Source organism: Nerophis lumbriciformis, linkage group LG35 (assembly GCF_033978685.3).
Source record: "Nerophis lumbriciformis linkage group LG35, RoL_Nlum_v2.1, whole genome shotgun sequence".
Lineage (NCBI taxonomy): Eukaryota > Metazoa > Chordata > Actinopteri > Syngnathiformes > Syngnathidae > Nerophis > Nerophis lumbriciformis.
In genome coordinates, this window is record NC_084582.2 from 25,008,853 (window position 1) to 25,030,397 (window position 21,545).

General features: G+C 38.3%; 1 protein-coding gene across 1 annotated transcript in view; it reads right to left on the reverse strand.

The window, feature by feature from the left end:
* Positions 1–21,545, reverse strand: part of il1rapl2 (interleukin 1 receptor accessory protein-like 2) — a 647,587-nt gene that overhangs the window by 235,277 nt on the left and 390,765 nt on the right. The window contains exons 3-4 of the mRNA XM_061927700.2: positions 19,191–19,360; positions 16,206–16,309 (exon numbers count right to left, since the gene is read on the reverse strand). Of these exons, the coding sequence (XP_061783684.1) occupies positions 16,206–16,309; positions 19,191–19,360 (274 nt within the window). The remainder of the gene's footprint in view (positions 1–16,205; positions 16,310–19,190; positions 19,361–21,545) is intronic.

A 21,545-nucleotide genomic window follows, 5' to 3' on the forward strand; every position in this document is an offset into this window, starting at 1 on the left:
CTCGGGATCCCCCGGGAGGAGCTGGACGAAGTGGCTGGGGAGAGGGAAGTCTGGACTTCCCTGCTTAGGCTGCTGCCCCCGCGACCCGACCTCGGATAAGCGGAAGAAGATGGATGGATGGATGGAAAATTTTATTTCTCAGACCTTACACAACTTTATTTGCCCCCATGGTGGATTATTTTGCAGTCATACTAATAGAAAGCCCAGAAACACTCGCGTATCAGATTCTGCAAAACACCATGCAGGCAAACTGACTAGTTTGCTTTAGTTTTTTAGCCGTACATTAATCGAGAAGGTGTACAAAAACTGAGGTGCCACTGTATTTAGGTTGGTATTTGGAAAAGTAATGGCATCATAGCAAATTTTTTAAATGGGTATGAAAATAGGCCCTGTGATTAGGTGGCGACTTGTCCAGGGTGTACCCCGCCTTCCGCCCGATTGTAGCTGAGATAGGCTCCAGCGCCCCCCGTGACCCCAAAGGGAATAAGCGGTAGAAAATGGATGGATGGATGGAGGGTATGAAAATATAAATGTGTTTTTTCCATGGTCTCAAAATGTTTGAGAACCCCTGATCCACAGTATATAGAGCAGTATCTCTAGCATTACGCACCTTCATCTTTCCACACTTTTCTTAGTTTTCCAGCCTTTCTTTATAGCTTTCCAAGTCAGATTACATTTCAGAACACCTTAAAAAATATTGAATTTCAAAGCAATAAAATGTTTTGTTTTTTTCCCCCTCAAAAGGCTGAGCTCAGGCTTTCAAGCTGGCATGAACTGGCACACGGCCCAAACTGGCATGAAAATGGTTCCGAATCAATGGCTGCCAAGTCATTGAGAACTGCCAAAGACACTTCAAATGACCACTCTCTCCCATTACCTCGAACTCTCATACTGTCTTTGTGCAGGCTTGCTCCCGCTTGCTAGCTTTATTCCTAACTTCTGATAAAGAGAAAGGTTAAACATTTATCTAGCACCACTAAACACCCCTGTGACAACTACTGTATGTGCGAGTTTCTTTTGTGCGAGCTCCCACAGAAGTGTGTGCATGCTATAAAGAGAGACAGGTGGCTCAGTTTACTAGAAAGACCACTGGGGAGCAGCTGAGATGGAAGGAGGCTGCATAGGAGCACACGTCCTCAGGAAACAGATGGCTAACATTAATCAGATGTTCATTTGAATTCATTGACAAAAGCTAAACGGTGTAACAGCCATGAGATGAGATAACACTGATATTTTAGGGACGACACTCTGAAACATAGTGGATATTTTTAAGCATTCAATGTGGCAACAATTTGAGGAAAGCGCCAAGTTAGTTTCCACCCACCACATTCTATTTTCTGAGCAAAGAAAACAGACTCCTGAGACATAATTGGAATAACGTTATCATTTGTACATACTGTATTTACTGTTTTAAGTGACAATAAAGGTGATATAAGGGACTGCAAATATACTTTCTGTAGGACATCACCTGCGCTCCAAGATCATTCTCTCATACTACACAATTCATTACATTTTCACAACATGTGGAGGGCCAATAAAACACTAGTTGCGGGCCAAAAATTATCCCCGGGCCGCACTCTGGACAACCCTGAATTAGAACCTTTGTACTTAAGTCAACATATTTCAAGTTAAAGTACCAATGATTGTCACACACACACCTGTAGGTGTGGTGAAATGTGTCCTCTGCATTTGACCCATCCCCTTGTTCACCCCCTGGGAGGTGATTGGAGCAGTGGGCAGCAGTGGTGGCCGCGCCCGGGAATCATTTTTGTGATTCAACCCCCAATTCCAACCCTTGATGCGGAGTGCCAAGCAGGGAGGTAATGGGTCCCATTTTTATAGTCTTTGGTATGACTCGGCATTTGGAACATTGCAGCGAACCCACGACCTACCGATCTCATGGCAGACACACATATTCAAATATGTTTTGCCACTATTCAATAATAATTTGCAACTATATTAAATGTTTTTTCTTGTTTATTTAAATACAAAGCGGAAGAAGATGGATGAATGGATAGATGAATTTAAATACATATTGGTCAGCAGCGAAATGAATAAACAAATATGTGAATGTAAACAAAACTTAAAAATAAAAACAAATATTTAAAAGTGAAATAATTTTTTACCAAAGTGCAATTTTAGGATTATGATTTCACTTTGGACATTGAGCTGACAATATACAAAAGGCTCTCACTCAGCAATTGAAGTTGGCTTAAGTCAATTTTTGTAAACACAAGGGATTTCAATTGCAACGTATTTGCAAAGTTGTTGCACCTCATTGGTTTACAAACATCATCAACGTCATCCAAAAAAAGCTGGATACACTTTTGCACCTTGGCTGCATCTCGAAAAGCTGTCCATAAAAATGATGAAAAGAAAGGGTAACAAAGGGGATCCTCAGTGAAGTCCAACATTCCCAGTCATTGGTGTTGCATGTATAGGATGCGGTTAACATGTCATCATTCATCATTCACAGGATAATTTGCCTGTGACATCCTCTTAAGATGCACTCTGGTATTTGCTTGTGTATTGTTGCCAGTTAAATTGTCATTTCAGTTATTGTTAGAGCAATTTTTTTACATGTTGTGTTTAATAGCCTATTCCAATAGCAAACCTTCCATTTACATACATCTCAGCTTTACAATCAGAGAATACTGCAATGTCTCATTGAATGCTGATTGATTTTGAATTTGCTTGTCTTTTAACTTATTTTCAGCTTTATAACTGCAACCTGACTTTGTGGATTGTTTCCAGTCTGATTTTGACACTTTCTGATTTCGATGTTGTGCAAAGTGGCTGTTGACATTATTTACTTAGGAGCTCTCACATTAACCAAATTAAACATCACCATCTTTGTTATACTGTGGGTTGGACTTTTGGATAATTTTAAATCTTTGTACCGTGTTTTTCGGAGTATAAGTCTCTCTGGAGTATAAGTCACATCGGCCGAAAATGCATAATAAAGAAGGCAAAAAAAAAGTCGCAATTTTTGGGGAAATGTATTTGATAAAACCCAACACCAAGTATAGACATTTGAAAGGCAAGTTAAAATAAATAAAGAATAGTGAACAACAGGCTGAATAAGTGTACGTTATATGAGGCATAAATAACCAACTGGTATGTTAACGTAACATATTATGGTAAGAGTCATTCAAATAACTATAACATATAGAACATGCTATACGTTTACCAAACAATCTGTCACTCCTAATCGCTAAATCCCATGAAATCTTATACGTCTAGTCTCTTACGTGAATGAGCTAAGTAATATTATTTGATATTTTACGGTAATGTGTATTGGTAAACAGCAGGGTCATAGCACCAAAATCTAAGGCCCCATACACAAGAATCATGAAAGTCCCCAGCCCCCATCCCACCCACACTTGATATTTGCATGCAATAAAAAACAAATCATTGCACGGTTTTGGTTAAAACAATCGTTTTTTAAAAACACACACAAACCTTAATTAGGTTTTTAACATTAAAAGACAGGTTTAACATTTCTAGACAATACAACAGTTATTCTCAAACTAATGGAACGCGGGCTTCATCTAGTGGTATGCCACATAATCACTTGATTAAAGTTCAATATTTTATTTTCCTATATTCAAACAGTGTTAATGTTCAAACTGTGTGTAATGTTACAGTGGCCAATAATATTAAATATACTGTACTAATAATGAAACCGTTGCCTTGTTTTAAATAAATACTTAGGCCTACTACTCTACTGTATTTTAATTGTAGTCATTATGGTTGTACATGGAGAGGCAAGTGTTTTCTGAGGTGGTAATTGGTGAAAAAAGTTTGAGTACCCCTGAACTAAAACATATCTGAAAAAAAACGTATTTTTTAAAATAAAAGTTGGTGTTTTTTTGCCTTTTTACAAAAAGTGCATACAAAAACAATACGTTTTCAAAAGATCCATTTTAACAGTAGTCATGAAACTGCCATTATAAATCTGTCAAGTTTTTATTTACTTCATAGTCGGGTTGTCCCGATATTTACATACTTTGATACTTTTCGAAATGAAAAGGACTACAAAAAAATGTCATTAGCATAATTTTAATAGAAAATCCTATGATACATTAAACATTTGTTTCTTTTTGCACTCAAAGAACAATTCAAAAATATTAAAATAAATAACAATAAACACAGTGGTCTTTTCTTATTGCACCTCATGTACATTTGTAAATTGTTTTTCATTACATTTAGTCTGCCATAATCTAGGATTAGGTTGGAATAAAATAGAAAGCTTTATTGACATTGTAATAAAAGCTTTGTGGTGTATGTTTGCCACTCTTGGTCTGTGCTTTTAAGACAAATAAATAATTTCTAAATACTAAAAACAATACAGCTAAAAGTACACAGCTGAGACATGTAGCAGGTCAAACACACATTATTAAAGAGAAAACAAACTGTTGGAATTTGTAACAAAATTTAGTAATTTCTCTCGCATTAGTTTACGTTATGTGGGCGGTTTTTACTGCGTTAATAATTGGCAAAAAGCCGCTGTGTGCGTGTCTACATATCTGTATGTGCACACAGGAGAGCTAGTTAACTACATTACCTTTAAACTCCTTGTGTTAGGGGTGCTCTTTGTAGCAGAAGTTGTGACCTCAAAAGGCAGGGTACAGCAGGCAGTGTGCAGGTAAACATGTATATAACGTCAAAAAAGTCCAATATACAAACAGTGCAGGGAGGAAAATGCACTGAAAAAACACAGTAGATCTGTGCATGAAAAAATAGTTGACAGAGAACTGACAACAAATGAAAGTAGTTTAAAGGCCTACTGAAACCCACTACTACCGACCACGCAGTCTGATAGTTTATACATCAATGATGAAATCTTAACATTGCAACACATGCCAATACGGCCGGATTAGCTTACTAAAGTGCAATTTTAAATTTTGCGCGAAATGTCCTGCTGAAAACGTCTCGGTATGATGACGTCAGCGCGTGACGTCACAGATTGTAGAGGACATTTTGGGACAGCATGGTGGCCAGCTATTAAGTCGTCTGTTTTCATCGCAAAATTCCACAGAATTCTGGACATCTGTGTTGGTGAATCTTTTGCAATTTGTTCAATGAACAATGGAGACAGCAAAGAAGAAAGCTGGTGGGAAGCGGTGTATTGCGGCCGACAGCAGCAACACAAACACAGCCGGTGTTTCATTGTTTACATTCCCGAAAGATGACAGTCAAGCTTTACCATTGGCCTAAGGAGAACTGGGACAACAGAGACTCTTACCAGGAGGACTTTGAGTTGGATATGCAGACGCGGTACCGTGAGTACGCATGCAGCTGCGGCTTCCAAACATTTGATCGCTTGCCCGTACGTGCGTGCCGCTATGTGCATGTCACGTACGTAACTTTGGGGACTTTGGGGAAATATATGTGCTGTATGAACTTTGGGGAGGTGAACGGTACTTTGGGCTGTGGGATTGAGTGTGTTGTGCAGGTGTTTGAGTTGTATTGGCGGGTTATATGGACGGGTGGGGGGAGGTGTTTGTTATGCGGAATTAATTTGTGGCATATTAAATATAAGCCTGGTTGTGTTGTGGCTAATAGAGTATATACAGGTAAAAGCCAGTAAATTGGAATATTTTGAAAAACTTGATTTATTTCAGTAATTGCATTCAAAAGGTGTAACTTGTACATTATATTTATTCATTGCACACAGACTGATGCATTCAAATGTTTATTTCATTTAATTTTGATGATTTGAAGTGGCAACAAATGAAATCCAAAATTCCGTGTGTCACAAAATTAGAATATTACTTAAGGCTAATACAAAAAAGGGATTTTTAGAAATGTTGGCCAACTGAAAAGTATGAAAATGAAAAATATGAGCATGTACAATACTCAATACTTGGTTGGAGCTCCTTTTGCCTCAATTACTGCGTTAATGCGGCGTGGCATGGAGTCGATGAGTTTCTGGCACTGCTCAGGTGTTATGAGAGCCCAGGTTGCTCTGATAGTGGCCTTCAACTCTTCTGCGTTTTTGGGTCTGGCATTCTGCATCTTCCTTTTCACAATACCCCACAGATTTTCTATGGGGCTAAGGTCAGGGGAGTTGGCGGGCCAATTTAGAACAGAAATACCATGGTCTGTAAACCAGGCACGGGTAGATTTTGCGCTGTGTGCAGGCGCCAAGTCCTGTTGGAACTTGAAATCTCCATCTCCATAGAGCAGGTCAGCAGCAGGAAGCATGAAGTGCTCTAAAACTTGCTGGTAGACGGCTGCGTTGACCCTGGATCTCAGGAAACAGAGTGGACCGACACCAGCAGTTGACATGGCACCCCAAACCATCACTGATGGTTTGGGTTGGTTTGGTTTGCATTTCCTTTGGAAATCGAGGTCCCAGAGTCTGGAGGAAGACAGGAGAGGCACAGGATCCACGTTGCCTGAAGTCTAGTGTAAAGTTTCCACCATCAGTGATGGTTTGGGGTGCCATGTCATCTGCTGGTGTCAGTCCACTCTGTTTCCTGAGATCCAGGGTCAACGCAGCCGTCTACCAGCAAGTTTTAGAGCACTTCATGCTTCCTGCTGCTGACCTGCTCTATGGAGATGGAGATTTCAAGTTCCAACAGGACTTGGCGCCTGCACACAGCGCAAAATCTACCCGTGCCTGGTTTACGGACCATGGCATTTCTGTTCTAAATTGGCCCGCCAACTCCCCTGACCTTAGCCCCATAGAAAATCTGTGGGGTATTGTGAAAAGGAAGTTGCAGAATGCCAGACCCAAAAACGCAGAAGAGTTGAAGGCCACTATCAGAGCAACCTGGGCTCTCATAACACCTGAGCAGTGCCAGAAACTCATCGACTCCATGCCACGCCGCATTAACGCAGTAATTGAGGCAAAAGGAGCTCCAACCAAGTATTGAGTATTGTACATGCTCATATTTTTCATTTTCATACTTTTCAGTTGGCCAACATTTCTAAAAATCCCTTTTTTGTATTAGCCTTAAGTAATATTCTAATTTTGTGACACACGGAATTTTGGATTTTCATTTGTTGCCACTTCAAATCATCAAAATTAAATGAAATAAACATTTGAATGCATCAGTCTGTGTGCAATGAATAAATATAATGTACAAGTTACACCTTTTGAATGCAATTACTGAAATAAATCAAGTTTTTCAAAATATTCTAATTTACTGGCTTTTACCTGTATATGTCTTGTGTTTATTTACTGTTTTAGTCATTCCCAGCTGAATATCAGGTCCCACCCGCCTCTCACAGCATCTTCCCTATCTGAATCGCTCCCACTGCCCTCTAGTCCTTCACTCTCACTTTCCTCATCCACAAATCTTTCATCCTCGCTCAAATTAATGGGGAAATTGTCGCTTTCTCGGTCCGAATCGCTCTCGCTGCTGGTGGCCATGATTGTAAACAATGTGCAGATGTGAGGAGCTCCACAACCTGTGACGTCACACTACTCGTCTGCTACTTCCGGTACAGGCAAGGCTTTTTTATCAGCGACCAAAAGTTGCGAACTTTATCATCGATGTTCTCTACTAAATAATCCTTTCAGCAAAAATATGGCAATATCGCGAAATGATCAAGTATGAGAAATAGAATGGCCCTGCTATCTCCGTTTGAATAAGAAAATCACATTTCAGTAGGCCTTTAAGTAAAAAGAAAAAAGCAAACATGCCACAAACCATGATAGTTCCTCTGAACACCAAGACACCAAACATTTGGAATGATCCTATGATCAACAAAGAGAAGGGACTGGCTTAAATAGCCCTCCAACACCAGGTGAGACAATCAGCGCAAACAAGCCACAGCTGAGGAGGGAAGCGCTCAGAAAGAGTAAAGCGAGGGCAAACAGAAAAATAACAAAACAGGAAGTTGAACCAAAATAAGAGCGTAAAACAGGAACTTAAACCAAAAGACAGAAACAACACCCCAAAACTAAAATAAAATGTCTTGGCCTAACAGTTTGTAACATAAACCCCCACCCAGGCCCGGCCCTAACCAATCTGGCGCCCTAGGCAAGATTTTAGGTGGCGCCCCCCCACATCGGCAGTGAAGTGTATATACTCACAAGAAACCGAATAGCTTTGTCTTTGACCTTTTTTTTTTACTTACAACTATACCTAATATATAAAGGGGTGGAAAAGTTACCTGCAGGGCAAACATTAGCTAACCAGAAGGCAATAACATTGTAAACAAAAAACACCTGCTTAAAAGATCTAATACAAATGTCCCTGAGGAATGTAAGGTGGGAGTACTGTAATTACCTAACGTTACATTATTATTTTCCATAACAATTTAGCCCCCTCCACAATATTAACCCGACGTTAAAACAGAACTAACTATTTATTGATTAGCAATTGCCGAATCATGTAACATTAGCTTAATGCAAAAGCCAGGTTACTATCACATTCTGTAACAGACAAATAATTTTAATGTAGGCTAACGTTACCTACCTGCTACCTCTGTCTTTTCTCGTTTCTCCTCCTCTTCTTTTCTCTTTTTTCTTCCCTGGGCACCTGACAGTTTTGGCCGTTTTGACATCTTGTGTTGATTTTTTGATGTGGTGACGTCCAAAAAGAGTCATGATACGGGAAGGGAGGGGGCGCACCGTGCGGGGGGGCGTAATGTTGTAACAAATAATATTTCTATTAAATAGGCTTTACTTTGCATTTTAATTAACGTGGGATTATTTTTTGTATTTAGAAATAATAGTACCAACTTTTTTTTTTTTTTCTCCAACATTTGTGGCACTGGCGTGGCGCCCCCTGATGGACGGCGCCCTTAGCATTTGCCTATACGGCCTATGCCACGGGCCGGCCCTGCCCCCACCCCCACTTAAGGGACGGATTCCAGACATCCTAGAGAACACCACCAAAAAAACAATTTCAAAATCACGGAGGTGTGAATGGAGGAGTTGGCGGCTGGTCGCCAGACCAAGTGTCCTCGAAGCCACTGGGAACGGATCAGGTGGCCGGGATGAGTCGAACGCCGCTACAGCAGGCGAGGCAGACGTCTAGGGAACGGCCACATTCGTGAATGCAAACGGCAGCCGTGTTTCTCTTTGGCATAATGATAATTTTCATTCACACCCATTTACAGAGGAACACAACATTACACAATGAAATATATGTAATGATAAAACAATTGGCATTTAAAAACATAAAGTGCCATAGCTTTCGTTTTGTGCTGTCCATTCTCCATACCTTTCCAGTGCAAAGTCTCTGATTATGTAGCAACATTCTCTCACTCATTCTTGTCTCCCACCCTTTTATTGATGGACTGTGCTGTGTGAGTAACTCCCTCCTTCTTCTGCTCAGAGTCGACCACACAAAAACATACAAAATAAGGAGTCGAGTCGTTTACTTTAAAGTTGTAAAATCAAGATTTTTTTGAACCACTTCAATGTGATCTACATATCATGTAACGTAATCTGATGTTTTGTGGGCACTATTTTTGTGACGGAGCCCTCCTCCATGTCATGCCCCCTTTGCCTGCCTCTCCACCTGGTCACCCATGTTGTAATGTTTTACTGACCGCTCACTGTCTACTGACGGCTATAAGTTAGCACTATAGACTACTTTTTATTAAAAATGGCAACTGCGGGGGATTTTAGCATGCATGTGCATGTACGAGCCCGCCTGCTCCCACAACAATAGGATAGACAAAATGAATAAACTGATTGACTACAGCTTTGGACTACAATCGTATATAAATGGCGGACTCGCGCAAAGCTCTTTGGGTAAACTTCTACCTTATAAGGAGATATCTACTGATGTAACCAAGGCAAAATGTGTCGCAATCGTCTCAAAAACGTCTTGTTTATTTGATATCTTTGCAATGCCTTGATGGTATGGATTCCAAATTTTGGGAGTTATGGGGATGCCAAATACAAAAAAAAAGGTGCCAACAGGTAAGATGGTTTTGCATAATATGACCCCCTAAAAGGGTTCATATTATGATTTTTTTCCCACGTGTAAAACATTCGTTGTGGTCTACATAACGTATAACGGTGGCTGTTTGGTCAACGTTTTGCATTGATTATGTTTTACAGACCATCTTCAAGCTATTTTCTGACCATCTCTTCAGGATGCACCGTTTTGTGGGCGGTCTTATTTACGTGACCCCACCTTGACTGCGTCTTATCCCCGTTAGCCATGTGGTTGTTTTTAGCGCTTCCATATCAAGTCTACTGACAGATAAAAGTTAGAACTGGGGCGGTATAGCTCGGTTGGTAGAGTGGCCGTGCCAGCAACTTGAGGGTTCCAGGTTCGATCCCCGCTTCCCCCATCCTAGTCACTGCCGTTGTGTCCTCGGGCAAGACACTTTACCCACCTGCTCCCAGTGCCACCCACACTGCTTTAAATGTAACTTAGATATCAGGTTTCACTATGTAAAGCGCTTTGAGTCACTAGAGAAAAAGCGCTACATAAATATCATTCATTTCACTTCACATTCACTGAATGCTACTTTGGGCCCTGCGATGAGGTGGCGACTTGTCCAGGGTGTACCCCGCCTTCCGCCCGATTGTAGCTGAGATAGGCTCCAGCGCCCCCCGCGACCCCAAAAGGGAATAAGCGGTAGAAAATGGATGGATGGATGGATGAATGCTACTTTGTGTTAGAAATGGCATCAGCGGAGAATGCATGTGCATGTACGAGCCAGGTCTGCCCCACACCAAGAGGATAGAGAAAATGTAGGAACTCATTGACTACAACATCAGACTAAAATGGTGGTCTCACGCAAGGCACTTAGGATAAAACTTTACCATATATAGAGATATCCGCTGAGGTCACCGTTGGGAAAAACGTAACAAATGGGCCAAATTCCAAATGGCGTGTTTGGGGGAAGTTTGAAGGAAGACAAGGTTGGTTTATAACTATCTCCGCAATGCCTCCATGGTTTGATTTCAAATTGTTGAGACTTATGCAGATCCCAAATACACAAAAACAGGTACTAATAGATAAAAAAGTTGGTTTTGCGTAATAGAGCTGGCTATTCAATGGGATCGTTGCAACAAAAATGTTAAATAAATGTTTTAATTCATACATATTTGTGAGCATGTTCTTCTTTCTTCTTTAGCTCAGGCATTTTGGATGTAAATTGATGATTTTTAAAAAGCAGTTGAGTATTTTGTGTGTGTGTGTGTGTGTGTGTGTGCGTGTGTTTGTGCGTGCATGTGTGTCTATTACTGATTGCCAGCGCATTAATTAACCAACCAAGGAAAAGGACGAACAAAATAACAAGAACAGAGTGTTCAGATAGGCAGAGTTCAAATAAAAACTGATTAATCATGCCAGCATTCTCTTATTTCGATTGAGCCGATAAGTTATTTTGAAGTGAAACACGGCGTGTTTGACATACATACGAAAAAAAGAGCAAATTCAAGGTAATTTATTGATTGAAGAGCATATAACCTGTAACCATGTTTAGCAGTAGTCAGTGTTCTCATAATATATGAATCCGAGGGTACTGTAGGTTGGTGTGTGTGCGAGTGAGAGTGTTAATAACAGACCCTGAGACAATGACAGACACCAAACCCTAATTAGGTTGTCATGCTGAGAGAGAGGGCGAGCGGCAGACAGAGAGAGAGAGCTTATTAAGGAGGATAGGTGTCAGGCTCTGGCAGGAATAGGAGGTGGGTGGAGAACACGGGGGGGAGCAAGGGGGAGTATGATGATGGTGTAAAAGAGAAGTGGGTGCAGGCGTGAATATTCGGCCAAAGATATACTGGGAGGGAGATGAACCAGGAGGCAAGATGCAGTGGATGAAAAGGGAGCTCGATGTGCAGAAGATGGGGCGATGGAGGCAGCTGGTGAGATGAAGGCTAAGCAGATTAGGTGTGGAAGAAAAAGGGAGTAGGGAGGAGGAGAGTAGGTTGTGCAGAGGAGGAAGCTAAAAAGGATCGGATGGAGAGGGAGGATGGTGATTTAGGGTGCAATGCAAAAAAAGACTACTTCACCAAAGTGAAGTACATGTTTAAAGTGAGTTGTCAATTTAAAGTGATCTTTAGTTTCTATAGGAATATAGGATAATATAGGATATCACACAAGTTCCAGTTATCATACACACCATTATTCTAAAAAAAATCATAATATATATTAATATTATAATATATTTATCTGTTTTTGGGACATGGGAGGACGCAGCAGTACGTCCATCTATTCATTATCTCTACTGCGTGTCCTCATTAGGGTCACGGGTGAACTGGAACCTATCCCAGAAGACTTTGGGCAAGAGGCGGAGTAGACCCCGGACTGGTAATCAGTCCAACACAGGAACGTATAAACAAACATATGCTCACAATTACACCTATGGCAATTTAGAGCTTTCCTTCAGTCCAGTGCATCTCAAATAGTTTCTGTTACGCCACCCCTAGTAAGAAGAAAATATTTTACGCCCCCCCCCCCCCCACACTCTCCACCATGACTATAAATAATGTACTTTGTCTGTAAAATTGTTATAACTATACCTCCACATAAGAGTGTAAGTTTATTAACATTAAAGTACACCACACACCCGTCTTTCCTCATCTCCCACTGTGGTTACAGTGAAGCCTAGTGCCACATACGCTTCGTCATATTCTGGTATGGCAAAAAAAGCATGTTCCCCAAGGTCGCACACCGTGCCCCCCCCCGGCATCACACCGCGCCCTCCCAGGGGGGCCTGCCTCACTATTTGATAAAGACTGCTTTAGCCTAACATTTACGTTTTTGGGATATAAAAAGATGTTCAGAGTGTTGCTTGTAAAAAAAACTAACAAAAAAAAACAAAACACTTCCCAAAATATGTTCTAAGACAGAGGTGTCAAACTCAAGGTCCAAGGGCCAGATGTGGCCCGCCACTTCATTTTATTTGGCCCTCGAAAGCCTAGAAATAATATGTATCAATAAAGTACTATAACTTTTCTTACTAAATGTATTATTTCTTTCTATTTTGGGAGAAAACTAAATATATGTACTCCATGTATACGCAATTTATGTTAACTTAAATATTGTGCAATTATGCCAAAATATATTATCAAACACTCAAACCATTTTTTAAATATAAATAAATATTAATACTAATTATTTCAAAGCAAGATATCCAACAAATTGTGCAATTTACTCTGTTTTTTTACATAATTTTTCTCTAAATGAAAAAATCTTTACTTTTTTTTTTACTGTAATAAACGGTGGTGCCATTTCGGCATTTACAGTAATACACCGAAAAATCTACAGTTGTTGATTTGCGGTAAAAAAAAAATAAATAAGAAAAATGGCAGCTCAGGTGCGAAAATGTTACTGTAAAATTGCATTTTGTTTTATTTACAGTAAAAAAAACTAATGCAAGTTTTACAGTCAAATTTTGGCAACTGAGCTGCCTATTTTTTGCATAAAAACAGCAATCATGTTTTTCCATTTACTGTATTATATACTAAAATTTGAGGTGAAATTAATGCAACTTACCATATTTTTTTTACAGTTTTGTTTAAAAAAAATCTACTAATAAAATGCATTAATATTTGTGTAATAATAGTACTCACTGTTAGAAGCCAAACATAACTGCAATGTGGCCCTCAGTGAAAATGACTTTGACACCTCTGTTCTAAGATGTTTGCAATGTCTTTAAATCATTTAAGCAAGCCTGGTTTTCTTACCCTTGTGGCAGAAACAAGTAATAGAAGAGTTGCCTAAACAGGAAAACTGTGTTCTGGTAACAACCAATTATTTAAAATAAATGAGAGAGATGTTCATTTTAAAGGGCACTTGGTGGACAGAAGCTCTCTATGGAGTCTATTAGCAGTTAATTAGATGAACAAGTATGTTTACAGCTTAAGAGCAAACTATATCCAGAAACAAACAGGCAGCCAGTTTGAAGAAGAGTAAATATATTTACAGTTTTTTTATGTCTTATATTGTAAAGACATGTAGGCCAGCTCTGATAAAAACATGCCAGTACAATAATATCCACTGCCATTGCCCACATACATCTTAAACATACTATTTGGGCTGCCGAGAGGAAGGTAACTTTAAACATGCTGCAATCATTATACACTGTACACCTTCCTTCATTTAAACCACTAATACTGGCATAACATATGTATTCTTTTATGTTTACAGTTTTAAAACATGCAATTTTGAGCCAGTAACACACGCCATATTTAACGAGCTGCCACGTTGAAGAGGATTTGTGAGCATGTATTGTAATGTGTTTGACCGTGGTGGCCTTTGAGAAAGGGCAGTTGTTCAAAAGGATGTCAGCTAAAGTTTTGATATTTTTTCAATGCTATTCCCTGTACACTTCAAATATTTTTTTTTATAAAAGGTAGTTTGTACCTTTCATTTGCAACCCATCATAAATACTCAAAATAAATGAAAAAAACAATGCAGATATTTATACAAAATATGAAAGTGTCAAGCAATTTGACCATATTCAAATTAGTGGAAAAACCTGGTATTAGTGTAATTTTTTTCCAAATCCAATTGTTTTGATGACAATCCAAGACGGACCTAAATCCAATGTTGTTGTCGATCAAATAGGTTTGATTACATCCTGACAAGCATAATATTTCCAAATTAAAAAGCTGATTGAAATGCAAATAACCTAAAATACTACAATCCAAATACCACGTGCTTAACAAAGTGTGCAAAATAAAAAATAGGTGTACTGTACATTGTTGCATGTGATTTACAATTGATAACTGGTGCAGACAGTCCAATTCAAATAGTTTTTTTGCGTGTACTATGCAGCTTTCACCATGTATATACTCATTTCCTCCACATCCAGATTAGCAGGCGCCTCACCTTTTTTGTTTTGCTATGTTTGAAACATTCAGCAGACAACATTGTACCACTTTTTATGGGCATTTTAGACGCAGTCCTGCAGTGCATCTACAATGGAACCCCCTTTTTTTTTTTTACACCCTGAAGATGCACTCATGGGAGACGCTGGCTGGCGCTAACTGCAAGCGTGCACTGCAATGTTCCAGATGCAAGAAAATTCATATCGCAAAAAGTTTTTTTTCCATATATAAAACAAACTTCATTAAAAAAATGCCAGACACTAAAACTTATCAATTTAATATACCTTAATAAGTCCTTCAGTAGCTATACAATTATATAGCTAAATAGTCGATATATTTAGTAACTGCCCCACAACAGTTTTAATCTTGATGAATCACACACTTTGCATGTGTTTTAATACATGCACATCTTAAGTAGATCAGGCCCCAGTATAGACCTGCAAACATACAATGAGGGCTAAATCACTAGGGTTAAGGAAAAGATAAAAATAAAAATATTATGGATCTTCACAGACCTACTTCTTTACGGTGTATCCGGAAAGTATTCACAGCTCTCAAAGCACATGTTGTTATGTTACAGCCTTATTCCAAAATGGAATACATTTATTTTTGTCCTTCGAATTCTACAGAAAGTACCCCATAATGTGATTTTTTTCTTTAATTTTGGCAAATTTATTAAAAATAATAAACAAAAAAAATACATGTACATAAGTATTCACAGCCTTTGCTAAATATTTTGTGATGCACCTTTGGCAGCAATGAAAGTCTTTTTGAAGACAACGCCACAATCTTTGGGGAGTTTTTCCCAAGGAATGGCTGACGTCTGGCCACTCTACCAACCGGTGGATTGCTGCAGAGATGGTTGTCCTTCTGGAAGTTTTTCTTCTCTCCACAGAGGAATGCTGTAGCTCTGACAGAGTGACCATTGGGTTCTTGGTCACCTCACTGACTAGTCTAAGATGACTTCAGCAATGTACAGAGACATCCTGAATATAAACCAACGCTTCCCATCCAACCTGATGGAGCTTGAGAGGTGTTGCAAAGAGGAATGGGTGAAACTGGCCAAATATACAGTAGGTGTGCCAAGCTTGTGGTATAATATTCAAAAATACTTGAGACTGAAATTGCTGCCAAAGGTCTAACAACAAAGTATTGAGCAAAGGGTCTGAATACTTTTGTACATTTTGAATACATTTTCAATGTTCAAAACAACATTTTTCACATTGTCATTATGGGGTATTGTCTGTAGAATTTTGAGGACAAAAATAACTATATTCCATTTTGGAATAAGGATGTAACATAACAAAATGTGGAAAAAGTAAAGCGCTGTGAATACTTTCCGGATGCACTGTACCTACAAAGAAGTGATCTCAACAATGCCTCGTTTGAGATGTGAGTGTGATGTTTCACGCAATAATATAGGTAGGTGTCTCCACTTTACCTTAGTACGCAGGTGTAGAAGCCATTATCTTCCATTTCTGCAGACCTGAACCAGATTGAGTCATCTTCTTTACTCAGCCTATGGCCTGAGAAGATAATGGGCTCCTGGAAGGTGCAGAGTAAATGCAGAATGAATATGACTTGCTGAAATACATTTATCTTCATTAAACTGCTATTTAGGAGAAATTCATTGCAGCGTTGGTCGTTTGGTATTTTAAACATGAAAGTATGTATTAAGAAAACATTAAGGAATGTTTGGTTTTAACAGAACACATACCTGAAAACTAAAAACAGACCAGAGCAATCTGGAATAATTTTAATTCAAAGAGGTCAAATATAAAAAAAATAACTATAAATAATGACCATCAATAAAGAGGAAAAAACTAAAACCAAACCAGCTACACTTTAATTAAAATGTACAGTATGAATGCACACTAACATGATTATTTTTTACTAAACAATGTGTCAAAAACAGTGTTCTAATTGCACATTTAATAAATACTATGGATGTTACGATATGGGTTTCATGCTACTGATCCTGATCATCCATGAGTGAGATCGGCTGATACCAATACTGATACTAATCACAGGTATCAACTGTATTCTTTTCGATTTATTTATTAGTACTATTGACAGTTTAACAATATTAACACAAAACGCACAATAGTTACATATTCTCTTTCTTGACCGCAAATGGGCCGATACTGATCGTGGCAGATTGATCAGCACAGTCCTAATAAATAAGATTAAAACGATTAATTTCAACTAAATTGGAAACTGGAAAAATATAATTTGCTGTCCATCCCTTCATCTTAAAATTTTACCATTGATTTTTAAAATGTGTAACATCGATCCTTTTAGTGGTACGCCAAATAATCACTTAACAAAATATTCAAACAGAGTGTTACCGTTCAAAATGTGTGTAATGTGACAGTGGCCAAAACATCGTAATTACTTGTAAAATAAAACCTCTCTCTTGTTTTTAATGAATACTTGGGCCAACTACACTCCTGTATTTTAATGTTGGTCATTATGGTGGTACTTGGAGAGTCAAGTTTTTTCTGAGGTAGTAGTTGGTGAAAATACATTCAGAACCACTGAATTATACTATACCATCAATTATACTGAATCCTTCAGAAGTTATATCTTTTTTACATATTTGTGTTATTACTGTAACTTTATTTTCTTAAAAATCTATATAGAAATTGTGGTTAAAATGTACACTTTAGTAGTTTCTCTGGGTAAACTCAGTACTGTTATATGTTAACTCTTCTGAAAAATGTGAAATATTCCACAAGTCACATGGTCCGCAGGAAGTGACATCATTCAGATCCTCTGCGGGCCAAAAACAAGTTAACTTATTTATTTTCTGTATATTCAATATTATTTCAGTTATAACAGGGGAGGTGATTTTACGTTATTTGTTTGTTTAAAATAAAATTTTCTGTTGAATCACTGTACTTTGTGTCTAGGGTTGTCCCGAAACCGATATTTTGCTACCAGTACCAACATGTATTTCGATACTTTTCAATACTTTTCAAAATAAATTGGATCATAAAAAATAATATTTTTTGGCTTCATTTTAACAAGAAATCTTTTGATACATTAAACATTTGATTCTTATTGCACTCAAAGAACCATTTTAGAAGATTGCAATTACAAGGCATTAAACACACTGGGCTTTTCTTGTTGCACTGAAAGAACAATTTACAATTATATATATTACATACAACCTGCCTTAATCTAGGATTAGGTTAGAATATAATAAAAAGATTTACTGACATTGTTTTAAATGCTTCATGATAATGATTGCCACTATTGGTCTGTGCTTTAAGACAAATACAATATTAGTAAATACTAAAAACAAAACTATATATAAAAGTACACATATAAGACATGTAGCAGGTAAAACACATATTGTTCAAGATAAAACACACATTTTAGCATTTTTTTTTTTACAAAAATCAGTCATTTCACTTGCATTAGTTTGCGCTACATGGGTGGTTTGTACGATATGTGCAGAGCGGGGGAGATAGTTAAGTACATGACCTTTAAACTCATCGTGCAGGTCTCGATTATTGTTATCACAATGTTTATCTACCTTTGAAGCAAATATTATGATACTTTATTCATGCCACCTTTGGCGAGGCATGTTTTAAAGCACCTCCTGCACCCTAATATCTCCATATTGCGCTTCAGGCACCCTCTTTGTTAACCAGTATAATTTCCTTTTTTTGTCATTTTTCCTCTGTGTGCTATTTCTACTTGTGTACTTGTGAGAGTGTGCACGCTGACACAGTCAACATGCTCCTTGGCTCAGCAACGTCACCACTGCATGGAATGATGCGGATAGAAAAAATACAGATAATGTTCAAAGGCAGTATAGTACCGTTTTCGATTCATAAGTACCGCGGGACTTTTGAGTACCGGTATAGAGGGGTTTGGATTTACCTCAATTGTGGCAGTTGACAAGGCCACACGTCTTCAGCATTATGAGTATAACTGGATCAATTGTTTGCGACAATTAGCGTTTCACACTCAAATGAGTCATCAGTGTGTATTATCAATTTTAGAGTTGGAAAAAGATACACATTTTAGTTTATTTTTAGAGTTATAACCCCATTATATTCCTGGTGTTTACAACGTGTACAGTATACCACAGTATAGTGTATGTAATATCACAGTGTCAGAGGTACATAGGCACTGTAGCTGGGGGGAGGCAACTTTTAGAGATGTTTGAGGTTATTGAACAGGTTCATTCATTCTGTAAGCATTTCACATTCATTAAGCTGCCAATAGGGTCAGGTTTATTTAATTTCATGCAACACAGCAGATTTTTACAAAGAAGACAATATTTTTCTACATTTATTTGATGAATGTGTTTTCTATGAACGCCATACCTACTGCACAATGCCTGTAACCTCATTTTGCCTCTGGAAAAAGAATACGCCAACAAACCTTTGAGCTTTTTTTGTTTGTTTTTTACCTCTGCATCTCCTTTGTTCTTGTACCAGATGAGACGCAGTTTGGCGTTGGTGGCCATGGTGTAGTTGGTGCGGATGTAGCTGTAGAACAAGGCACATTTCACTCGTGCTGGCTCACCAGCCAGAACGTGGTACTCCTTCAGATCCACTGACCAGTCGATACACCCATCAACTGATGAAGGAAATAAAGAATACCACATAAATTGACATTGCAGTGACATTAAATCTCCATTAAACTGTTAAAAATAATTTGGGTAACACTTTAGTATGGGGAACACATATTCACCATTAATTAGTTGCTTATTAACATGCAAATTAGTAACATATTGGCTCTTAATTAGTCATTATTAAGTACTTATTAATGTCTTATTCTGCATGGCCTTATTACACAACCAGTAAGCCATTAACTAAGAGTCTTCCCTCAATAACCTCAGAATTATTGCTTATTAGTAACCCTAACCCTTATATGTTCACCTAGTGTCCAAATAACTCTAATTAAGTCTTTGTTACTTTAATAAGCAACTAATTAATGGTAAATGTGTTCCCCACACTAAAGTGTTACCATCATTTGTTATGAAATAGTTGTCTTTATAAGGAAACACATTTGAAAAAAGACAAAAGGACAGAAGATGTGACATTACATATTCAATGAAAGGAAAAAGAGGTGATGGAGGCAAACTATATCAGTAATGTTCGAGTGAGACTTGGGTACCTGGAATGAACCACAAACAAGTTGCTTTTACATTCATTCTCTTCCATATTGTATTTTATTTTGCCCTCTCTCGCATGCTCCTGTGACTTATACTTTCTCCTTAGTCTCAGGCTAAGATACATGCTCCTTGTTTAAAGTGCCTGAGGCACTTGCTGTGAGGCCTTAAAATAAAACAGTACTGTCCTGAGGAGATAAAGCTTTCTGACCTGCCATGCACCCCAGAAATACCTCATCAGCTTCATATGCGTATTGTCTTCCTCTGTTTTGTTTATTGACCACAGCCACAAGAGACACAATGCAAAGCAGCTGTCTGTATTCTTTACAAATGTCCGATGATTGATGAATCACCAAATGTCAGCCTTTTGGATCAGGGTTTAGGTCTGCAGTCAGCTTAGATGAAAATAAATCATTACATCTTTAAAGAATGATGACCATGACAAAACGAAATATTTTTTTTGTATGTAATTTATACATTTTTAATCCAATCCATCCATCCATTTTCTATCGCGTGTGCCTCTCGGGTCGCAGGGGACTGAGCCTAACCATTTGATTAATTTGTAAGGCAGAGTGAGTAACATTCAGACGGTTTTGTCTAACATTTTTTTTTCAATAGTAATATATTTTTCTGAAAATTGTGCAATATTAGCATGAAATATTGTTGTATTGTTAAAAAAGGAACATCAGTGCATCTTTGCAATCAAGGGACTACCAACAATTTAAAGACTTCATTTGTTCAAGATTGTGCTGGAAATGTAATACCACATACATAAATGTATAACTTTTGCAATAAGCATTAAGTCATGGGATATTTAGTATATCTCTATGCAAAGACTGTTTAATGGCAGTCATTCAAACTTGGAATCCTTCACAATGAACACTGCAGTAAAAGTAACTCTTTCAAAATGTTTTGCTTAATTACACCTAACATGAAACTGTCCAAATTTAGATTTGGTTCTCAGCTAATATGCTGTGTTTGTATGTATTTTAAAATTGTTGGCTACTCTTTCAAAGTAAATCACCTGAGCTATTCAGTCACCCCTCTTTTGTCTTGGCAATCAATTCCTACTAGAGTAACGCTCAATTCACTCCTGTAACAATGTCTAAGAAGCCTCATCCAGACCTTCTGTGTCAGGTGTGCACCCGCCCTGTGTGTGTTATACTCGACGATGTAATTACTCTGGCTCTGTTGAGATCTGTCTGTGTTCTGTTGTTGTCCAATGATTGTTCTGTTTGTGTTCGTGCATGCCAGTTAGTGTCCCATTCATGCTTCCTTCTCCAGCAATTTCTCATATTTTGGGAGGAAAAAGATAGAAGTCTACCTGACCAACCCCAAACCTTCAGTGACAGCATTCAAGATTTCCAAAAAATGAAGATTTAACTTTAATTTCAGCTCAGTGAATGTTTTCTAAACTGCTAAGAGTGGTTTAGATGATGCATCACACAGTCAACCAACTTGATATTAACTGGATGCAGGGTTACCTTGGTTTCCATAAGCCCCACTTTCGCAAGATTCGGTTTCAACGATAACTTTGTCCAAAACATCGCATTGGAAAAAAGGGGTCCCATTGCTTGTGTATCATTCTGGGGATTTAAGTGCCCAAACTCTAGACTCTAGAAAGAGGTAAATGACTCTAGAAAGAGGTTT